Source organism: Agelaius tricolor, unplaced genomic scaffold (assembly GCF_023055355.1).
Source record: "Agelaius tricolor isolate 1412-34295 unplaced genomic scaffold, bAgeTri1.0.p SCAF_23, whole genome shotgun sequence".
In the NCBI taxonomy this organism is placed as follows: domain Eukaryota; kingdom Metazoa; phylum Chordata; class Aves; order Passeriformes; family Icteridae; genus Agelaius; species Agelaius tricolor.
This window is the reverse complement of record NW_027269283.1, coordinates 1,124,802-1,147,288: the sequence shown is the minus strand read 5'-3', so window position 1 is coordinate 1,147,288 and position 22,487 is coordinate 1,124,802. Positions and strand designations below refer to the sequence as shown.

The following is a 22,487-nucleotide window of genomic DNA, read 5'->3' as shown; positions in this document are numbered from 1 at the left end:
AGAAGGTGTGGAAAACCTTCATTATTGGTAGGTTCTTGTTCTGGTCTTGTGAAAACTGCCATGGAATGATCAGATGGTTCTGCTGGCATTGAGGGCTGTTAAATCCCCTCCCACAGCAGCTGGTTTTTATGTCAGGGGGATATTCCAGAGTGAGTTCAGCCACTGAGCTGTGGCACAAAAAGAGCTGTTGGGAGTCTTTTTGGGGAAGCCAGAGTATAAAATTATCATTGCAGTCTGCTTTTTGTCATTGCAGTCTGCTTTATAGTGATGAACAAACCTTTTACTCCTGTGTTTTGTCAAAGCAGCATTGTTGGGTGGTAGCAGAGTCAGCTTTTGTGTGCTCATGGTCCTGGTTTTATGTCAGGGGGATTTTCCAGAGTGAGTTCAGCCACTGAGCTGTGGCACAAGAGCTGTTGGGGAACCCAGAGTATAAAATTATCATTGCAGTTTGCTTTATAGTGATGAACAAACCTTTTACTCCTGTGTAGTAAAAGCAAGTGTTGTTGGGTGTTAGCAGAGTAAGTTTTTGTGTGCTCCATGGTCCTCATGGTCCTGATTTTTATGTCAGGGGGATATTCCAGAGTGAGTTCAGCCATTGAGCTGTGGCAGAAGAGCTTTTTAGGGAACTCAAGATATGAAGTTATCATTACAGTCTGCTCTGTAGTGATGAACAAACCTTTTACTCCTGTGTTTTGTCAAAGCAGCATTGTTGGGTGGTAGCAGAGTAAGTTTTTGTGTGCTCCATGGTCCTCATGGTCCTGATTTTTATGTCAGGGGGATATTCCAGAGTGAGTTCAGCCATTGAGCTGTGGCAGAAGAGCTTTTTGGGGAACCCAAGGTATGAAATTATCATTGCAGTCTGCTTTATAGTGATGAACAAACCTTTTACTCCTGTGTTTTGTCAAAGCAGCATTGTTGGGTGGTAGCAGAGTAAGTTTTTGTGTGCTCCATGGTCCTGATTTTTATGTCAGGGGGATTTTCCAGAGTGAGTTCAGCCACTGAGCTGTGGCACAAGAGCTTTTTGGGGAACCCAGAGTATAAAATTATCATTGCAGTTTGCTTTATAGTGATGAACAAACCTTTTACTCCTGTGTAGTAAAAGCAAGTGTTGTTAGGTGGTAGCAGAGTAAGTTTTTGTGTGCTCCATGGTCCTCATGGTCCTGATTTTTATGTCAGGGGGATATTCCAGAGTGAGTTCAGCCTTTGAGCTGTGGCAGAAGAGCTTTTTGGGGAACCCAGAGTATAAAATTATCATTGCAGTTTGCTTTATAATGATGAACAAATCTTTTACTCCTGTGTAGTAAAAGCAAGTGTTGTTGGGTGTTAGCAGAGTAAGTTTTTGTGTACTCCATGGTCCTGGTTTTTATGTCAGAAGGATATTCCAGAGTGAGTTCAGCCACTGAGCTGTGGCACAAGAGCTTTTTAAGGAACTCAAGGTATGAAATTATCATTGCAGTTTGCTTTATAGTGATGAACAAACCTTTTCCTCCTGTGTTTTGTCAAAGCAGCATTGTTGGGTGGTAGCAGAGTCAGCTTTTGGATGCTCCATGGTCCTGGTTTTTATGTCAGGGGGATTTTCCAGAGTGAGTTCAGCCATTGAGCTGTGGCACAAGAGCTGTTGGGGAACCCAGAGTATAAAATTATCATTGCAGTCTGCTTTATAGTGATGAACAAACCTTTTACTCCTGTGTAGTAAAAGCAAGTGTTGTTGGGTGTTAGCAGAGTAAGGTTTTGTGTGCTCCATGGTCCTCATGATCCTGATTTTTATGTCAGGGGGATTTTCCAGAGTGAGTTCAGCCTTTGAGCTGTGGCACAAGAGCTTTTTAGGGAATTCAAGGTATGAAATTATCATTGCAGCTTGCTTTATAGTGATGAACAAACCTTTTACTCCTGTGTTTTGTCAAAGCAGCATTGTTGGGTAGTAGCAGAGTCAGCTTTTGTGTGCTCCATGGTCCTCATGGTCCTGGTTTTTATGTCAGGGAGATATTCCAGATTGACTTCAGCCACTGAGCTGTGGCACAAGAGCTTTTTGGGGAACCCAAGGTATGAAATTATCATTGCAGCTTGCTTTATAGTGATGAACAAACCTTTTCCTCCTGTGTTTTGTAAAAGCAGCATTGTTGGGTAGCAGCAGAGTCAGCTTTTGTGTGCTCCATGGTGCTGGTTTTTATGTCCCAGGATATTCCAGGGGAGTTCGGCCCAGCTGGACTCTGCATCTCAGGCCCTGTGCAGGAGCTGCTGGGAGAGGCTGGCCCTGGAAACCCTGCAAGGCTTTTGGGTGCAAGATAAGGAGTGTGTCCCACTGCTGGACTGCTGGGATCAGCTGTTTCTAGAACACTCTGCTGGGTGATCTGTACAGCACGTTCTGGGGCATCAGTGCACTCTGGCTGGCCAGGGATGAATGTTCTTAACCTCCTGTATGGTTACAGGTCCTGCTGAAGCAGCTCCACAGCAATTCAAGCTGGCTGTAAACTGCATTTCTGCCTCTAATTAGTGCCTTGGCAGCAGTAAAGGCATCGTTTGGGGTGTGGGTGCTGAGCAGAGCCTCTGCCGTGGCTGTGGGATGTGATAGCAGCCTGGGAGGAGGGCACAGGGAGGCCCTGTCCCACCCCGAATTCAGACACACCCAACTCTTGCATGGCACAGTGCTAGGCCATTTGTACCCCACTGTCTCTGGTGCTTATTTAATGGTTGGTTTGTTTGTTTTTTTGTTAAGATTGGGATTAAATGTATTTTTTTGTTTGGACTTGGATGTTTATTCGTTTTTATTTATATTACAGTCTTATAAGTTGTGAGTTTTGTAGCGCTTAATTCTAATAAGTTAAAAATGCTACAGGACATTTGTACCCCACTGTCTCTGGTGCTTATTTAATGGCTTGTTTGGTTTTTTTTTTTGGTTAAGGTTGGGATTAAATGTATTTTTTGTTTGGACTTAGATATTTCTTAGTTCTTATTTATATTATAGTCTTATAAATAGTGAGTTTTGTAGTGCTTAATTCTAATAAGTTAAAAATGCTACAGGACATTTGTACCCCACTGTCTCTGGTGCTTATTTAATGGCTTGTTTGTTTTTTTTTTTTTTTTGTTAAGGTTGGGATTAAATGTATTTTTTGTTTGGACTTAGATATTTCTTAGTTCTTATTTATATTATAGTCTTATAAATAGTGAGTTTTGTAGTTAAGTTCAAAATGGAGAGGTATGTCTCTAGAAGGTCTTTTAAGGATAAACTTTATTTAAGAAATGGCACTTAAAATAATTTTACTTTTAACTTAATAATTATTTGCGGCTTGCAATGTGGATTTTTTAAAATTTAATTACATAATACTACTCAAATTTATGCAGAAGAAGGTGAAGAAGAAGGTAAAGAAGCACTAGGCTCTACCCTAAAACTTCTGTCTTGTTTTATATATATTACTATATTCTAAAACTTGAAACTTTTAATTTTTCTACTATGTGATATTACACACTTCTATTCAAGCTACCCACTCATAATCTTAGTTCTATTATTTAATTTTGGAAACTTTCTCTATGGTTTCAGGTCAAATGCAGTGTTCTCTTGAAGGTCAGTGCCTGTCAGCACAGAAAGGCTGAAATTCTCAGCAACCAGGTTCCAAGACTTTTAGTTATTTCTGATTTAGTTTTTATAGCTTTGACTTTAATAAAAACTTGACAGAAACATGTTACCTCTGGCAATTCATAAGATTTCAGTAGGTTCCTGATCTTTGGCCTTAGGGAGGAGAAAATAAGAATTTTTCTTGGTCTGAAGGGGTGGCAAACAGAAAATACCACAAATCATGTGCAGTTTAGGGCAGTTGTGGTGCACAAGAGGTGTGGGTGGCAATGGGAGGGACAGGGTTTCCCAACAATCCTGATAAGAACTTGTGATCCTGATAAGATCCTGTGATCACTCACAGTGATGCTGCAGTGTTGGTGTCTGAGCAGCTGCTTTTAAACACTGCATGAAATGCAGACAAACTCCAGTTGTTCTCAGTGGAAGCTGGAGTGGAGAGCTGTACAGAAATTGTGGCACTTGGCTTTGTATAATGTTATATAATGCTTAAAAATCTCTGGTTTTGCTGGTAATTCTCTATGAGGCACAAAATTCTCACATCCCCTTGTTGTGGGACATTTCCCCAGCATCTGTCACTATATAAACACAGCTATTAACAGGTTTTAAATCTTTCTGAGTAAGAAAACTTCCTATATCCTTAATGCAACCATTAGTGCAGAATGAAGCAGCCTAAATATCCCAGCAATGTGTTGCTCATCACTTGATGATCTGGCCCAAAGCTGGAACGTTTGGGATGTTTGTGTTGTGCCTCATTCTGCAGATCAAACATTGGCCTTTGCAAACCCCCTGTTCTCAGTCCTGTCACACCCAGAAATGCTGGACTGGCTCAAAACTGGGCAGATTCCCTGGCCACTGGAGAGAGAGGCAGTGCAGAGGCACTGATTGTGTTGCACTCACTGTTTGTGAGTGCTTTGGTTTGGGTCCTTGGCTTCTCTTGCAGCAGTTGAGCTGTTTGTAGTGGCTTCTCCTAAATAATCCTGTGTGGATAGGGCTAACAGCAGGCTTGTTAGCTAAAGGAGCGAGAAGAAGCTGAGAAGTAAGAAGAAGCTGATAAGGAGCTCTTTCTAAGGCTGTAACTAAAGAGACTGAGAGAAGAAAGATAAGAGAATTTTGCAGCTAGATGAAGCATTTTTAGAAAGTTAGTTGAAGTTACTATAACTTCTCACTAACAGTATTATGTTGTCTTATTGTAGCTAATAGTAAAGATAGAAGAAGCATAAACAATTAGAAAGTGTATAAAAGTCAACCATATTCAATAATAAAAAGTTGCCAACTAAGACTGCTGGTAGTCTCTGCTTTGTGTCGTGACTGCCTCGACAGCAACAATCCTGCTTTGTGTACTTGGCATCCTTAGCTGGGCCTTCCCATAAAAATGTGCTTTTTTTGTTCTCTAACACATTAGTTAATTTGAAAAGAACCAAATACAGCATATTCCTAACCAGTTACAGAGCTGGAGCTCTGTTTGGGACTTTACCTTGCAGGACTGTCAGCATCTCACCTGGGGTGCCTGTGGGCTCCATCAGCAGCCACTTTATAAATTTATTCATCACATCCCTGAGTTAGCAGCCCTCTGCAGGGGGAGGTAAGGGAAGCTGTTACATGTCAGGATTTCCTACTCCTTGTTTCCTGCTCTGAAAGCAGGAAAGCATCTCTCTCAGAGATGCAAAGACTTAAAGCTTTTATTTGCCACCATTCCTGGTGTGTGTGACTGAGATTTGGGAGGGCCAAGCCTGTTTTTTAGCAGAGCCAGTCGTGTGTGACATGAAGTGGTTTCTGCTGTGAGACTCTGAGAGATCAGAGCACTGAAGAAATGAAGATTGTGTGTGGCTGAGGCTGCTGGAGCAGCACTGGGGCCCAGGCAAGGGTCAGGGTATTGCATGAGCAGGGCTGTCCTGGAGAGGGCAGGGCAGTGCTATGTAGGAGGGACAGGGCAGTGCCATGCAGGGGGACAGGGCAGTGCCATGCAGGGAGAACAAGGCAGTGCCATGCAGGGGGACAGGGCAGTGCCATGCAGGGGGACAGGGCAGAGGACAGGGCAGTGCCATGCAGGGGGACAGGGCAGTGCCATGCAGGGAGGACAGGGCAGTGCCATGCAGGGGGGACAGGGCAGTGCCATGCAGGGAGGACAGGGCAGTGCCATGCAGGGAGGACAGGGCAGTGCCATGCAGGGAGGGCAGGGCAGTGCCATGCAGGGGGGACAGGGCAGAGGACAGGGCAGTGCCATGCAGGGAGAACAAGGCAGTGCCATGCAGGGAGGACAGGGCTGTCCTGGAGAGGGCAGGGCAGTGCCATGCCGGGGGGACAGGGCAGTGACATGCAGGGAGGACAGGGCAGTGTCATGCAGGGAGGGCAGGGCAGAGGACAAGGCAGTGCCATGCAGGGAGGGCAGGGCAGAGGACAAGGCAGTGCCATGCAGGGAGGACAGGGCAGTGACATGCAGGGGGACAGGGCAGTGCCATGCAGGAAGGACAAGGCAGTGCCATGCAGGGAGGACAGGGCAGTGCCATGCAGGGGAACAGGGCAATGCCATGCAGGGGGGACAGGGCAGTGCCATGCAGGGAGGACAGGGCAGTGCCATGCAGGGGGACAGGGCAGTGCCATGCAGGGAGGCTGTGCTTGTGCCAAACTCCCAGTGCCACCAGGTGTTTGTTGCTCTGAGCCCTGCCCAGCCTGGCCTTGGGCACTGCCAGGGCTGTGGCATTGAGCTCATCTTGTACAGCTCTGTGTAAAGGTGGTTGGTGTTCCCTGGGTTATACATACATATTAGAATATTGGCTTTTCACAAGTATTAAAATGGATTTTATATGTGTGGTGTTAAAGTAACTTTGCTATAAAGATATCATTTTTATTGATGTTGATAACTAAGCTTAGACATAGTAGTGAAATAGCTGATAAAAGTATGCTTATGTTAAAATACCTACTTAGATAACATCCAATAAACATATGAAGAAGACACCTACTACAGATATACCAAGTATCAACACTCACCATCTAAAGACAATATGGACCAAAGCCCAAAATAAAAGTTATAATAAGAATAGACTAAAACCACAGCCAAAGAATACACATGCTCCAAAGAAACAAATCTGAAACAGGACCATACTAAACACTTCTTAGAATATGTAAACTAATTTGAAGAAAGTTTACTATGCATAATTGTTTACAAATCTGTAACAAACTAATGCGGTAAAAATAGGATATAAAGAGTGTTTCCAAAATAGCAAATGTGCTCTTAGCTGAGTGCAGGACACACCTGACTCTAATAATCTTTGCTTTATAATCTTTATCTCCTATTAAACTTCTTTAAACTTTTTTAAAGTTCTTTGTTAAACTTCTTAAATTTTTCCAAGAGTGTGAACGTGTTTTTCACACCTGTCTGTCTCAGGAATGGCCATGGCCATGGTTTCTGCCCAGGTGCCTTGGGAAGAGCTGCCTGTGGGCTGTTGGCACCTGCTGGCTGCTCCCTGGCTGGGTGGAGCAGGTTGGGGTTGGACCAGTCCTCCTACACTGGTGCCAGGGGTGGGAGCTGTGCTGGGGAGGCTCCTCCTGCACAGCCCACAACAGCAAATTGCTCAAACCACCTTCAGTGAGGCTTCTCCCAGCTCAGGCTGTTGGGTAAACACCTTCTAGGAGGAGTAACACAGAACATGCAGAAATACCAACATTGTAGGATGTGTATTTCACATGTAAGTGCAAAGCTGAGGGAACATTTCTGCTTGGATTTGAACAGGGGTTCAGCAGGAGGGGGGGATCTGCAGCAGCACAAAGATGCTCACCTGGCAGGAGCTGCACCAGCACTGCTGCCTTCCTGTGATGGGGTGAGGGTGAACAAGGCTGGTTTTGGTGGATGAGCCTGGATATTGAAGCTTTCTGTTTGCTGTAGCAACCACCCCCAAACAAACATTGAATTAACCCCAGAACTAACCCCCCCAAAAAAACCAAACAAAAATACAAACCATGATGATGAATCATCAACCAATCACCCACCAAATTTTACTTTCTTGTAGCTTATCAAAAGCATGACACTGAAGATGTCAAGATGGCTGCCACACACACCCAAAGAGAAAAGACTCAGGCCTAACCTTACTGTGGTGTGTCAGGAGTGAGTCTGGGCTGGCATCCTGCAGGGACAGGTGACAGCCACAGGGCAGCAGCCACCTCTGTGCCACCCATGAAGGATGGCAAATCAAGGGTTGGGCAGCACAGGTGATCTCTGTAGGCAGCAAACAGCAGAACATGCTAAATGTCTCCCTGTGCTGAGTGGCACTTGGTGCAAAGTGTGAGTGGGCACACAGCTCACCAGTGCCACCCTGTCCTTTGCTGTGCAGCTGCCCTGCAGGCCCTGAAGCGCAAGAAGAGGTATGAGAAGCAGCTGGCACAGATAGATGGCACGTTATCAACAATTGAATTCCAGAGGGAAGCCCTGGAGAATGCCAACACCAACACTGAAGTGCTCAAGAACATGGGGTTTGCTGCTAAGGCCATGAAAGCTGCTCATGACAACATGTAAGTCACTCCCTCCTGCATTTCCCACGGGATCTGTCGTTTGGCATTTGTCACATCTGCTGTTCCAAACCAAAGGTGCAGCTGGAGCAGCAATACCTTGTGAAAGGCTCTGACTTAAAACTGAAATTGGACAAAACACACAAATATGATGCTTCCTCAGTTTACTGCTGTTTTATTTTCTATATTTATCCAAAAGCTGGGTAGCACCAGTGTGGTCTAAAGAAAATGGGAGCCTGCAGCAGTTACAGATCCATCTTGTAACAGCAAGAATTTTAAGCCTCAAGGGGGGGTCTTAAAATTTGTTTTTCTTCAGTGGAGTTGGTGTATGTAGCAATAATTAAAGGTAAAAGTGCATTATGGGAATGTTGTGCTTACTCCACAAGCAAATATTGTGGATGTAATAATGCTGAATCAGGGAAGAGAGCAAGTTATTATTAATATCAGTGGTGCAGAACAGCAGCTCTCCCTGGTGTCTGTATAACTGCTGGGAGCTAGGTTTGCAGGAAGAGTTAAAAATACATCTCTAATTGTGTTGAAACCAGGGGGATAAAACCCAGACTTGCATGCAAAGTGTATTTTGGGAAAGGGCCTTGGAAATGTCACCGTGGTGGGGCATTTCTACAGAAGGCAGGAAATGCAGTGTTGATTGGGAAGGTGCCTGCTGATACTGAATTCTTTCCTTTCTTTTCCAGGGACATTGATAAAGTAGATGAATTAATGCAGGACATTGCAGAACAGCAAGAGCTGGCAGATGAGATCTCTACAGCCATCTCCAAGCCAGTAGGATTTGGGGAGGAATTTGATGAGGTATGGCTTTTAATTTGCTTCCCTTTGTACCAGTGAGTGATGGAATCCTCTGGGTTGGGAAGATCAGGGAGTCCAGCACTGCCCAGCACTGCCAGCCCCATCACCAACCCTGAGCACCACATCTTCTTGTGAAGGCTTTGAAATGCCTGCAGGAATTCTGTGTCCCCAGGATCTTTCTCTGGAAATCTGCACGTTGTGTGTGCCTGGCTGCAGGCCTGGGCTCTGAAATCTCTCTTGCAGTTGTTTCTGGCTGTAACCTGGACTTTTTGCTCAGAATGGTCTGGATGACCTGACCTTGGAATATTTGGACTTGGATTTCTCCTTCCCTCCTCTGCTTTCCCTCCAAGAGATGAAGTACAGGAATCCCATCAGAATCAGACTCCTCATCTCCTCACTTTGCGCTGACCCTGTGCATTTGTGCTCTTTTCTTTAATAATATGATCAGCTATATCTGATTGCTCATAAATATAACTTAAAGTTCCTTCTTTTTTCTCCTTGAAATCCTAGGATGAACTCATGGCAGAGCTAGAGGAACTAGAACAAGAAGAACTAGACAAAAACTTGCTGGAAATCAGTGGTCCCGAGACAGTACCACTACCAAATGTGCCCTCAATATCAATACCCTCCAAGCCAGGTATGGATCAACCTTTACTGCAACATCCTGCATCATTAAAAGTGTGCTTATTCATCTGCCTGCTCCTTGCATTTGGGAGATCTGGCTGCAGGCAGCACAGACATTTTGCTTGGAATTGCTTTCTGAATCCCAAATCACACCCAGTGATCGCCATTTCTCTGTGAGGGGCACCTGCCTTTCAGAAGCAGCACAAAAATCACTCTCTGTCACAGGAGCAGCTGTTTTCTGCTCCAGCTTTTCCAGGTACTCTGGATGATGCTCAGGGTGCAGTGGAGGTGTGGAAGAAGGAGCCTTTTTCCAGGTACTGCTGGGCCAACAAGGAAAAAATCTTGATAAGACACCCTGAGGTGGTAAAAGGGAGGGCAGTGTGAATTAACTCATAAAATCATTGCAGATGGAAAAGACCTCCAGGGTCATCCAGTCCCAGGCAGGTTCACATTTCCCCATGGATCCATGTTTCCTTTGGGTTTTAATTTGATCCCTGCTTTTCTGGCCTTTGGGGGATCTTTCTTTGGGGTCCCCTCTTTGGTGAGGCTGGGGGCTCCTCTGCAGTACCCAAAGCAGGCAGCCCCAAAGTCAGGGTCATCCCAATCCTAGAGCACACATACCCAGGGAATTTTAGGTGATGTGAGCATTTTCCCTGAAGGATGAACAAGAAGTGTATTTACACAGAGGGTTCAAAGCTGCTCTTAAATCTGAACTGGTCCCTCTTGCATGAACATTCCCCATGGAATTCAGCTGAGCTGGGACACCTCTGGCAGCACTAATGGGATATGAAGCTTTTACAAGCCCATTTTGCTGAATCTGCCTGACTATGATGAATAACTTACAGACTTTGCAGCTCTGTTCCATGTCCTTACTTGGAACAGGAAAAAAACTCCAAAAAAGCAGTGGATGCAAATAATGCCAGTTGGTCAGTGTATCTGTAATTATCCTGCTTGGATGGGTGTGGGAAGCAGCAGCACTGCCTGAGCAGGTTCTGCTTTGTGCCACTGCTCCTGGTGTTCCTCTGGTTTTATTCTGACACCACTGACTCTGTGTGTTCCTCTGGTTTTATTCTGACACCACTGACTCTGTGTGTTCCTCTGGTTTTATTCTGACACCACTGATTTTGTGTGTTCCTTATTCTGACACCACTGATTTTGTGTGTAACTCTGGTTTTATTCTGACACCATTGACTCTGTGTGTTCCTCTGGTTTTATTCTGACACCACTGACTCTGTGTGTTCCTCTGTTTTTATTCTGACACCACTGACTCTGTGTGTTCCTTATTCTGCCACCACTGATTTTGTGTGTTCCTTATTCTGACACCACTGATTTTGTGTGTTCCTCTGGTTTTATTCTGACACCACTGACTTTGTGTGTTCCTCTGGTTTTTTTCTGACACCCACTGATTTTGTGTGTTCCTCTGGTTTTATTCTGACACCACTGATTTTGTGTGTTCCTTATTCTGACACCATTGACTTTGTGTGTTCCTTATTCTGACACCATTGACTTTGTGTGTTCCTCTGGTTTTATTCTGACACCATTGACTCTGTGTGTTCCTTATTCTGCCACCACTGATTTTGTGTGTTACTCTGGTTTTATTCTGCCACCACTGATTTTGTGTGTTCCTTATTCTGCCACCACTGATTTTGTGTGTTCCTCTGGTTTTATTCTGCCACCACTGACTCTGTGTGTTCCTTATTCTGACACCACTGATTTTGTGTGCTCCTGGTTGTGTTTTACCAGGCAGAGCTGCTGACCAGAGTTGATGAGAGGGGAGGGAGTTCTAGCAGAGTATCTGAAATCTGAGACTTTATCAAATTCAGGAGAAATAGATGAAATGAACCAGTGCATTGCCTTTTTATTGCCTGGCTGGTTTAATGAGGTTTGTTCTCTAAATAGTCTTAAAACACAATGTCTGGACCCAGATCTACTCTTTGCATTTTGTGGCTGCACACAAGTAAGAGGTGTTGCAATTGTGGATATATTTAAGGAGCTACACACCTTAAAACTTAGGCAAAGTCCCTAAAATAATACAAATTGTGTACAAGTTTGGTAGTAAAAACTGCAAGCATAAAGCTCAGTGTTTCACAGGATTTATGCTAAGCTGCTTTTGGATGGAAATGAGAATTCCATGAATTCCATGAATGTATTTAAGTGGCACTTTTTGCTTCAATAAAGCTGCCTCCAAGGCTGGCACTTGAAAAAAATTGGGATTCTGGGATGGTGTTAGGTGGGGATTTTGTGTGGGTTTATTTTTTGAACCTAATTTTTTTTTCACTTAAAACTGACTTAACACTGGGATTAAAAGTTTGCTTGTGATTGCCATGGTCAGACCTCCAAAGGGAATACTGCCCCTAATGGTTCAGGTTCATGTGTAATTGTCTTTTTGGGAGTAATAATGTGTCTTTTGAGGAAGAGCTGACTCTGTTACCTCCTTTTTATCCATTGAAGGGGAGATTACCACGAGCTTTCCTGCTTTTTCACTTCTCAGGGGCAGTCTGGACTTTGGCTTTAATCAGATCAGCCTGAGTGAGGAATTTTGTTCTTGGTGGTGTCAGGAGGAATTCAGGCAGAAGCTGGTTTTGTTTAATGGAGCCTGGAGGAGCTTCATATAGAAAACCAAATTCCAGCCTGGTACAGATGAGGGGTCTGGAGCTTGGAGCTGGCTCAGTTTTCCTGATGTAAACATTTCTTTTGGAATGACACACACCACTTGGACCAGGAATTGTTTCACTTTTTGGTTTTGTTTTTTTTTTTTTTTTACATTTTCCAGAATTATTGCAGCTATTTGTGGGTTCATACCTTTTTTGCTGTGTTAATGGAAAGTGAATTTGTCAGGTTCTAACAAAGAGCAGCATTTTCTGCCCTGGAACAACCAGGAAGGAGGAGAGGGCAGTGTCCAGGCTGCTCCCTCCCATCCACATCCAGGGAGCACAGGAGAGGGGAGTGGGATGTTCCCAGGGCTCTCCAGCCCCTCCACATTCTGTACCTGACCCAAACACCTCATTTCTTGCATTCACAGTACTCAGTGATGGAACAAGGACTTTCATTTGGATTCATACTGGAGACATCAGATGAATTTCTGTAAGAAGCTGCTGCATCCCTCTGAAAGAGGCTTGGAAATGTTGGGAAAATATTACACTTGAACTTTCATGCCCACTGCCTTCTTCCTGTGGGAGCTGTTGTTTTTTTCCACTCAGGAAGTTTAGCCCATGCTGACTCTTTCAGCAAAGCACTTTTTACTTCAGTACAAAAAGATTTTATGTATTTTTTGTCCACAGCTTGCCTTAGGTGCTTCATTTACTGGTTTGTCACTGGCACAGAGGGCTCTGTCAGGATTCCCACTCACTTGTTCTCTTTTGTGCTTTTGCAGCCAAGAAGAAAGAGGAAGAAGAGGATGATGACATGAAAGAGCTGGAAGCTTGGGCAGGAACCATGTAACCACAGCAGCTCCTGGCTGGAAAAAAGACTTTGGTTACCTATTCTGGGTGCAAATGTGTTTTGTTGAGGAGAAAGCATAAGCAAAATGTCTTTTATCTTTCATTTAACCCAGAGCAGTGGGAACTGCATTGCTGTTTTCTGCATAGCATGGAAAAAAGTCTGCCCAGAGGAGAGAAGGGGGAGCAGGGGAATTGCCTGCTGTCGATACGGTTGAATTTCTGTAGAAAAGGTATTTGCAAAATCAAACACTCAGCTTTGGGACTGTGCTCCTGCCACTGCTGGATCTTCATCTTCAATTTGGGCCATATATTGAATTGAAATAAGCTGCAAAACACTCTGTAATTTTAAGTCAGTTTAAGTGTGTCTAGGAGTCTTGTAAGGCATTTAAAAACCAGGAAAAGTCGTAAGCCCCCATTGGCTTCTTTATTGTGTTTTAGGTGCAAGAATGCTTTAGGTTTTTAGTTCTTTGCCAGGTCTATTTATATCCCTTGACTGCTGTGTGCCAGCCCTGTGTCTGTCACTGCAATGACGTAGTCACTGTGCCCATTTTAATTGCTGAGAATGATCTGCAGTTGATCCACACCCTCTTGGAAGTAGGGAAGGTTTCAAGTTCTGTTGTACATTTTTCTACACAGCACTACAATGTTTATTGCTTTTTTGTGATAATTGATAACCCATTCAGATACATGCACACAATTATTTTAATTAAGAAACTACTATGGATTGCACTGTATTAAATATCTCGATTAATTTTCACCTGTGGCTGCTGTGGTCAATTCTGTGTCCTGTTTAGGTGCTCTGGCTGTGCTTTAGGTGGAGTTTGGCCTCTTTCTGCAGGAGGGACATCCACTCTAAAGCCTGCTGAGCTATGGCTGGGCTCTGCTCCCAGGGAACAAGAGGTGAGAACCTCAAGCTGTGCCCAGGGAGGTTCAGGTTGGACATCAGGAGGAATTTCTTTCTTCATGGAAGGGGTTGTCAGGCTTTGGAAGGGGCTGCCCAGGAAAGTGGTGGAGTCCCCATCCCTGGAGAGACTCAAGGAACAGCTGGATGTGAACAAGTGCTGTGGGCTGGTCACAAGGTGGGGATCAGTCACACGTTGGGCTCAGTGATTTTGGAGATCTTTTCCAACCTCAGTGATCCTGGGATTCTGTTCTGTGTGAAAATCCCCACTCCAAGGAGAAATCAGCTGAATTAGGGTGTTAAGAATTAGGGTGTTAGAATTAAGTTCAAAGCAAGAGGTTTAGGGACAGAGCTTGGGCCCTTGGCTTTGTTTTTCATCATGGAAATCACCTCTACTGTGCACTGTGCTAAGAGATGTTGTTAAAGCAGCTCTGTTTTATTCTGGCAGTTCCAGGGAGCATCTCAAATGCAGTGAAATGTCCCAAGAGGAGCATTCAGGTGGAGCTGGGAGGGGAAAGCCCAGCCCCATCAGCACCATTCATGCTGTGCAGTGCTGGGGATGGCAGAGGCAGCCCTGGCAGCCAGACAGGGGCCAGTGATGCCCCTGGCATTGGTGATGGGATTTCTCTCATTGGCAGCTTTATCCTAATAATTGTTACCATTGGGTATTGGCCACTCCTTGGTTGGCTCTGGTACACTGACTAAGCAGGTCCTAAAGAGGTTGGTCTGGCTTTGAATTGGTTAAACATAGGGTGTCTGAGTTTGATGACTTGGTTAAAGTAACTTAAACATTCCTTTTTGATTGATTTATAGGTTTATCTGTATTGCAAAAGTAAAGTTAACAAGTGTTAATATGGTACTTGATTCAACTCGATGGTTTTGTTTAGTTACTTTTTGTAAAAGCTTTCTTATATATTTCAATTCTTAAGTATTTTTTTTAGTACTTGTTCAGGGACTGGTTAACTATAAGGCACTAAGCTGTCCCTCTAACATTTCATTTTTAAGCTTAGCTGTTCACTCAGCTGTACCCAAGCACAGGGGAGATACAGAGTGTGTGTTGGGTGTCCTGGTTACTCTGAGGGATGACAACCTCAGCCCCTACAGCCTCTTCTTTCTTCATCCTTTTCATCACTGCTGGGGTGGTTCTTATTCCTTCAGTTCCACAGTATGTCTGAGGACTGAGCACCTTTCTGCTTTGGGTATCCCTGAATTCCTTATCCCTGCCTTAGTGAACAGCTGGATGTTTCCAGGGACCATTTTCTGCCTTGCTCAGAGGTTCTGAGGGAAGAACTTCCCTGTCCAGAGCACCTTGGGGCAGTGCAGGAGGGAGCAGCTGTGCCTGCCAGCACTTTCAGTGGGTGCCACTCAGTCCCTTTTCCTGGCAAAGCCACTCCAGTTCCTGCTGGGAAACTCTGCTCAATTCACTTGGCCCCAGCAACTCAAGTGCAGCTGTGCCAGTGTTTTCTTGTGGAGGTGTTAAAGGAGGCAAGCAGAAATCTGGGATCCAGGGGTGTTGCACACATCTTTTCACTAAAAATCCTTTTCTTTAGGATTTTTCCTTCTGAGAAGCTGAGAGGCCTCAGAGACAGAATGTAACCAATGTTATCTGCTGCTGTGGAATGCAACAGGGGGATCTTTGATTGGCCCATCTTGGATGTGTATAATTAATGGCCAATCAAGGACCAAGCTATCTTGGCCCCAGGAGAGCTGCCTTTGTTATCATTCTTTTCTATTCTTAGCTTAGCAAGCTTCTGAGAAAACCTGTCCTTTTTCTTTTTAGTATAGTTATAATGTAATATATATATATATATATCATGAAATAATAAATCAAGCCTTCTGATCATGGAGTCAACATTGTCGTCTCTTCCCTCATCCAAGAACCCCTGTGAACACACCAGGGGTTTTCAGTTTAGAGAAAATTCTTGTTTTTTTCTCTGGGGAAGGTGGAAAGGCTTGTCACTGCTGTATGTGTGTGTGAGAATGATTCATTTAAAGCAGAGTGAAAAGTTGGGGCTGCCCCTGGATCCTTGGCAGTGCCCAAGGCCAGGTTGGACAGGGCTTGGAGCAGCCTGGGACAGTGGGAGGTGTCCCTGCCATGGCAGGGGTGGCACTGGATGGGCTTTAGGGTCCCCTCCAACCCAAACCATTCTGGGATTCTGTGAAAATACAGACTGGGCTGAAGGGTTTCATCATCCCTGCTTTTCCCTTGGAATGCTTTCAGTACAGAGAGAGTGGCTGTTGTGCAGCTGGAGAAGCCAGGACATGGCATTTGTATGGGATCCAAGGGCAGCACAGCCCTGGCAGGGACAGGGAAGGGTTTTGTATTTGTGCTGCACATTTGGGTCAGGGGAACAGGAAGGAGATCCCTCCTTGATGGCTCCTCAAGGCTCAGAGTCCACTGACACCAAGAATCTTTGTACCTTTGGAACAGGGTGAACACTCACACAACACTTGGAAAAGCTGGACCAGAGAGGCCAAGGTGAGGTGGATAAACCAGGATAAATAAACCTGAGGGTAAATAAATCTGAGCAGACATCACCCCTGGGGCTGCAGCAGCTGGGACATTGTTCCCTCCAGGAATAATGGGAATCCATGGCTCTGCCCAGTGCTGCCCTGTCAGACTGGATCCAGCTGGATCTTTCCCTTCCCAGGTGGATAAATGGCTCTCCTGTGGGCCTCTCCTGCTCTTTGGGGCTAAGGCACAGACATTGAACTTCAGTGCAGTGTTAAAGAGGCAGGGAATGGGGGCTCCATCAGCCACTGGGAGGCAAATTGCTGCTCAGTTGCTTCACTGGTGAGTTGTTAATGTGTGTGTGGGTTAGTAATGGATTAGTAATGGGTTAGTAGGGGGTTCTGAGGAGCTGAGAGCTCTCTGGAGAGCCTTTGGTCTCACATGGAAGCAGGTGGGTGCAGGAGCATGCCAGGGCGAATGTCCTCACTAAAATCTGTCATTCTCCAATTTGGTACTTGAAGCATTTGAGGGAAAGCACACCTCCACACACTGCCATCAATCAGACAGATCCCTGTGTGCTCTGCCTGCAGGGCAGCGTCCCCTGGAACAACACAAAGGCCAGGGCATTTCCTGTGAGAGCTCGGGGCTGCCAGTGCCATAAATCAGGTGCCTTCCCCCGTGTCACATTCCCCCATCCTGTGACATCTCACCCTCGGGTTCTGCTCTGTGGGAACTCAGCACATCGTTCCCGATGTCCAGAGATGCCAGGAGAACCCTTGGGGGTCTCAGAAATCCTGGAATGTTGCCAAGAGTGCTTGGTGGCTTGATTTTGATCCATCCACAGAAGTGACAGCAGTTTGAGGACTTGAGAATCACTTTAGAGTGAAGGGTGTAAAAGGGACACATTTAGAGGGTGAAATATAAACTTTAAGGTTTTTGGTACAGGGGGGTTATGGAGACAAGATGGAGGGATCAGGGCGTGTCTCGTCCTTCTTCTTTCTTCTTCTTGTCTTCCATCTCCTGTGGTGATGTTGGCACTTGGGGATTGGTTTATGGTGAAGGTGCACTTGCTAATGTGGGTGAAAGGTATTGGAAAATAAAGGTAAATATCATGTATGTAGATTTTAGTATAAAAGGACATGACCGCCCCGTGGGTGGTCACGAGTGGGTCACGAGTGCCCTTGGCTGCCTTGCAGATCAGACCTCTGTTGGGCAGACAGAAAATTTTGTAGATAAGAAACAATAAACAATCTGAAGATCGAAAAGCTGAAGAGTCCAGACTCGTCCTTTGAAACGCGGGCTGCCCCAGAACCACCCTACCCATGTCGGGGCAGAGACAGACAGACAGACGGACCCGACACTGCTCCTGCTCTGGGGCCAGCTGACCTTGTCCCACTGCTGCAGCTCTCACAGCAGCTCATCCCAGCTCCCTGGCTCTGCCCCACCCAAGTCACTGCCTGCTTCCATCTGCTCCCAGTTCTCCCAGCCCTAACTGCACCCTCAGGCTCTGGAGTCCTGCAGGTGTCCTGTGCTTGCTCTGGAGGGACAGAGCTGGTGGCCTGGAGCTCACAGCCTGGGCTGAGCTGCTTGTGCTTCTCTCCTGCTGCTCTCCCCACCTCAGACCTGCACCCTCTGCTAAACCCCACCCCAAAAGCCCCCAGGGCACTCAGGTGATGCTGCAGCTCCTCCACCCCCAGGCACAGCCCCAGGGCCACATCCTGGGGTGCTGGGGACACCTCTGTCACTCCGGGCTGCTGCTGCCAGCTGAGGGTTTGACAGCTCAGGGCACCCAAACAGCAGAGAGGGCTGGGGACCCCCTTGGCTGCCCTGGCTGTGGGTTCTCCAGGGGGTTCCATCCCTCCACAGCTCCCCTGGGATGCACTCCCCACTCTGGGGTGCCCCCATTGCATCTCAGCCTTTAGGGTTATTATGGCCACTCTCTCTAATCCCTTTGCAGAGAGGTGTGTGTTTAAATCTCATTTGTGTTTACCTCTCTTTCCTTTCATTAAAAGCACTGAAGGCTCACTGAAGGCTCACTGAAGGCCCTGAGTGCAGTGTGTTTATGGAATTAGTCTGTAAGGATGAGTTTATTCCCACTGGAGAGGTGTAACACCACTAATTGATAGAACAGGTTAATCCCTTTATTAAGGTGCTGCTGAGAGGACCCTCAGGTTAACAATTGTATGAGCCCAGTTCTCCCTCCCTCCCTCCCTCCCTCCCTCCCTCCCCTGCTCATTATTTTTATCATTATTTTGGTTCTTATGACAAAATTGCACGGCTCATCTGGAAAGCTCTTGCCCTTCTAAATCCTGCTGGCTGCTCAGCCCTGTGGCAAAGAAAAGAGCTCTCAACTTAATTTTCAAACATCAAGGCCCATTAAATCAAAGTGATGCTTTCCAAATCTTGTGGCTCTCAGTGGCCCAGCCCGATCCCTTCCTCCCTCCTTCCCTTCCTCCTCTTCCTGCCCTTCGTCCCCTGGCTCCAGGGCTTCAGCTCAGCTGGACATCTCCCAGTCTGTTCAGCTGGCAGGATTTTGAGGCCACATTTTAGGGCATTATCAGAGGTTTCTTTTTCCTTGTGTGTGCTGTGGGAACCTGGTGACCTCCTCTGGGTCACCTCAGAGCTGTGGCCAGAGCTGGCTGTCCCTTGGGAGTGAAGGAGGGGTGGATCCAGCTGGGGCTGCCTCATGTCACCCTCCTGCTGTCCTTGGGCTTCTCCTGCTGTCCTTGAGGTTCTCCTGCTGTCCTTGAGGTTCTCCTGCCGTCCCTGGGGTTCTCCTGCCGTCCTTGGGTTTCTCCTGCCGTCCTTGGGGTTCTCCTTCTGTCCTTGGGGTTCTCCTGCCATCCTTGGGTTTCTCCTGCCATCCTTGGGGTTCTCCTGCCGTCCTTGGGGTTCTCCTGCCGTCCTTGGGGTTCTCCTGCCATCCTTGGAGTTCTCCTGCCATCCTTGGGCTTCTCCTGCTGTCCTTGAGGTTCTCCTGCCGTCCTTGGGGTTCTCCTGCCGTCCTTGGGGTTCTCCTGCCATCCTTGGGCTTCTCCTGCCATCCTTGGGCTTCTCCTGCCGTCCTTGGGCTTCTCCTGCCATCCTTGGGTTTCTCCTGCCGTCCTTGGGGTTCTCCTGCTGTCCTTGGAGTTCTCCTGCCATCCTTGGGGTTCTCCTGCCATCCTTGGTGTTCTCCTGCCCTCTGCTGAACTGTTCCCCTGCTCTGGCCCATCCTCCTCTGTGTGTGATGGGAGGAGGTCCCAGAGGAGTTTGCTCAGCAGAACAGGAACATGATGTGCAGGGCTTGGGCAGATCTTCCCCATCCACAGTGAGTTTTCCAAAACCTCTGCAGCTCCTGGGACTCCCCTGTGGGCATTAGGGAGGAGATGGCTTTGGGATGAGGTAGAACTGAGGCTTCTGGGGCTTTCTAGGGTGCTGGCTTGACAATACCCTGGCTTCAGGATCCCAAATGTCCCAGGCACCAGTGGGGTTTAGGCTGGGCTGTCCAGCAGAGACACAGCCTAAAAGCTTGTCCTGCTGCCCTGCCTTGGCCCATCATCTCTGCTGTGCCTGCAGAATCCTCGGATTTGTTTGGGAAGGGACCTTAAATCCCATCTCATCCCACCCCCTGCCATGGCAGGGACACCTCCCACTGTCCCAGGCTGCTCCCAGCCCTGTCCAGCCTGGCCTTGGGCACTGCCAGGGATGCAGGGGCAGCCCCAGCTGCTCTGGGCACCTGTGCCAGGGCCTCAGCACCCTCACAGGAAGGATTCCTGCCCAGCATCCCCTCCCCAGCCGCTGCAGTGACACACAAACCCCCTCCAAGCAACGCCGGAGCCGGTCCCTGCAATTTCCCACTCGAACACATGGAGGCAAAGCTGGACAGACAGACAGACAGACAGACAGACAGACAGACGTGGCACAGCAGGGGCTCCTGCCCACCCTTCCTGGCTCTTCCCCTGACATTCGGGGGTCACTAACCCCAGCTCCTGGGCACCAGGCACTTGTCCTGAATGCAGGGCCTGGCCCGGGGGGCTCTGCCATCCCCCGACCTTCACCCGGGGGGACAAAGGTGATGGGGCACAGGTGACCCTGCTGAGGCCACCCTGACAAGGTCCCCCACACCCTAAATAACGGTGTCAATCACCCAGCATCCCAGTTCTCTGGAAAACCATCTCCCAACAAACCACTCTATGTGTCTCTCCTGAGCACCATCAAACTTCTTTACATTAAATATTTCCCTGCTGTGACGGGGTCACTGGCTGCCACTTTTAATCAAAACATTTCCCCCCACTTTAATTTCGGGCTCCCTTTTCCCCGGGGGAAGGTCCAGCCCTGAAGGGCTCCAGTCCCTGTTTCTGGTCACTGAGCTGCTTTCCTGACCCTGCTCCAAGCCCCAGGGAAGGTCCTCCTTGCCCAATCCCTCCGGCTGAGGCCGCTGGTGCCACCAGCCGGGATTTGGGGACGCTGCGGGTGCCCAGATGCACATCCAGAGCCAGCGCAGCTGCTCCCCAGCATATTTTGGAGAGCACAGCGGAGGAAAAGCTCATCCGAGAGAGATTTGCCAGCAGAGGGCAATGCCGGGATGGGTTTCCCTCCCTGCGCAGCTCAGGGCGCTGAACCAGCTCCAGTGCGGGAGGAGAAGGTGACAGATGCGGGGGTCCCCAAGTGCCTCAGCCCCGCAGGAGGGGACAGCCCAGCTTAGCCTTGTCCCTGGAGGTGACACCGGCAGTGCGATGGGGTGTCCCAAAGCAGGCTGGGGATGATGCTCAGTGTGGGGAGCTCACACAGATCCAGGCTGGGCCTTTCTGCTTAGTGCTGGGTTTGGCAAGGCCGGGTTCATGGCTGGACTCGATGATCTTGGGGCTCTTTTCCAACCTAAAGGATTCTGTGATTCCCAGTGCCAGAGCCTCTGGGGTCAGGCATGGCCTCTCCTGGCTCTTGTCCTCTCATGCCAGGGATGGTTTGGTATCAGCTCCACCTGACCAGCAATGACACAGAGATAAAATGCAAAACACCCTTATTTAGTGCATGCAACAGGGAGCAGCTCTGCTGGCATGTAAGTTAAAATACAAAATTAAAGTTCAAATATAAAGAAGAGGGAGAAAAAGGAAAAAAAAAGAGCATTTTTAGTTGAACAGCTGGTGATGCCTCAGTAGCACCTCCATGGGCTGTCACAGCACTTGCCAATACAATACCTGACATAATTCTTCAGCCTCGTTCAGTTCAGTTCCACCTCAGTCCTGAGCAAATATTGACAAATCTGATCTAATCCCACCAGCACAGTCCTGGAGAACTTCCTTTTGTTTGCAGGGAGCTTGTTGCCCTCCACATCCCCTGGCCAGGAGCCAAGGGACACGAGCAGAGTTAAATTGGAAAATAAAGAAAAGGGTAGAGGGGCTGTGTGTGCATGTGGTTTGCTGAGAGGGCTTTTGGGATGCTCTTCCCACATGTGTGCTCAGAACAGGGCTGTCAGTGCTGGGTGGCTGTGGGGGCACCCCCTGTGCCCAGGGACTCACTCCAGTGTCCTGCTCCAGCTGCAAAACCCTCCAGGACACATTTGCTATCAGAGAATGTGACAAATCTTCCCTCACCTACCTCTTCACCCCTCACCTGATGTTATTCTCCCCTGCCAAACCATCCCTCAGCAAGGTCAGGAGGTCCTAACTCAGCTCCTCAGCAGGGCTCACCTTATTGCTTGGAAAATTCGGGGTGCTTTTGTTTTATCAATCCACCAAACAGCAATTCCAGCTCAGGGAGAGCCATGGGAGCATTGGGATAGAGACAGGGAGTGCTGCAGCTTCTCCTGCACAAATACTGACAGGGTTCCCACCCCTTCTGTGGCCAGCAAGGGGCTGGAGCTGTCCCTGCTGGGGCTCTGGGGTTTGGTGACACTGTGGGCATGAACTGCCTCAAATCTGTTGCCCTGAACTGCAGCCAAAGGTTTTGGCTTAGGCAGGGTGAAGGTCCCACTGCTCCCACCCCTGATCTACAATCAGCATGGCTTCCCAGCATGGGCACACATACACTGACCCTGCAGCTGGGGCTTCATCTCCAGATGGTCACTCTCAATTTAAGGTCTCACTTAAGTCTTCACCTTAAATTCCTTTAAAAGCTCCCTTCAATCCACCTGTGACCTGCTCCCATGCATTGGGGTGTCCCCCTCTGTGACACCCACTGCTCCCACACCCCACAAACCATCCCAGC

General features: G+C 47.5%; 1 protein-coding gene across 1 annotated transcript in view; it reads left to right on the top strand.

The window, feature by feature from the left end:
* The window catches only part of CHMP4B (charged multivesicular body protein 4B), a 29,330-nt gene extending 15,628 nt beyond the window's left edge, over positions 1-13,702 (top strand). The window contains exons 2-5 of the mRNA XM_071447087.1: positions 7,900-8,077; positions 8,770-8,884; positions 9,392-9,518; positions 12,879-13,702. Coding sequence (XP_071303188.1) covers positions 7,900-8,077; positions 8,770-8,884; positions 9,392-9,518; positions 12,879-12,946 — 488 coding nt within the window. The 3' untranslated portion in view covers positions 12,947-13,702. The remainder of the gene's footprint in view (positions 1-7,899; positions 8,078-8,769; positions 8,885-9,391; positions 9,519-12,878) is intronic.
* Positions 13,703-22,487: the final 8,785 nt, after the last annotated feature.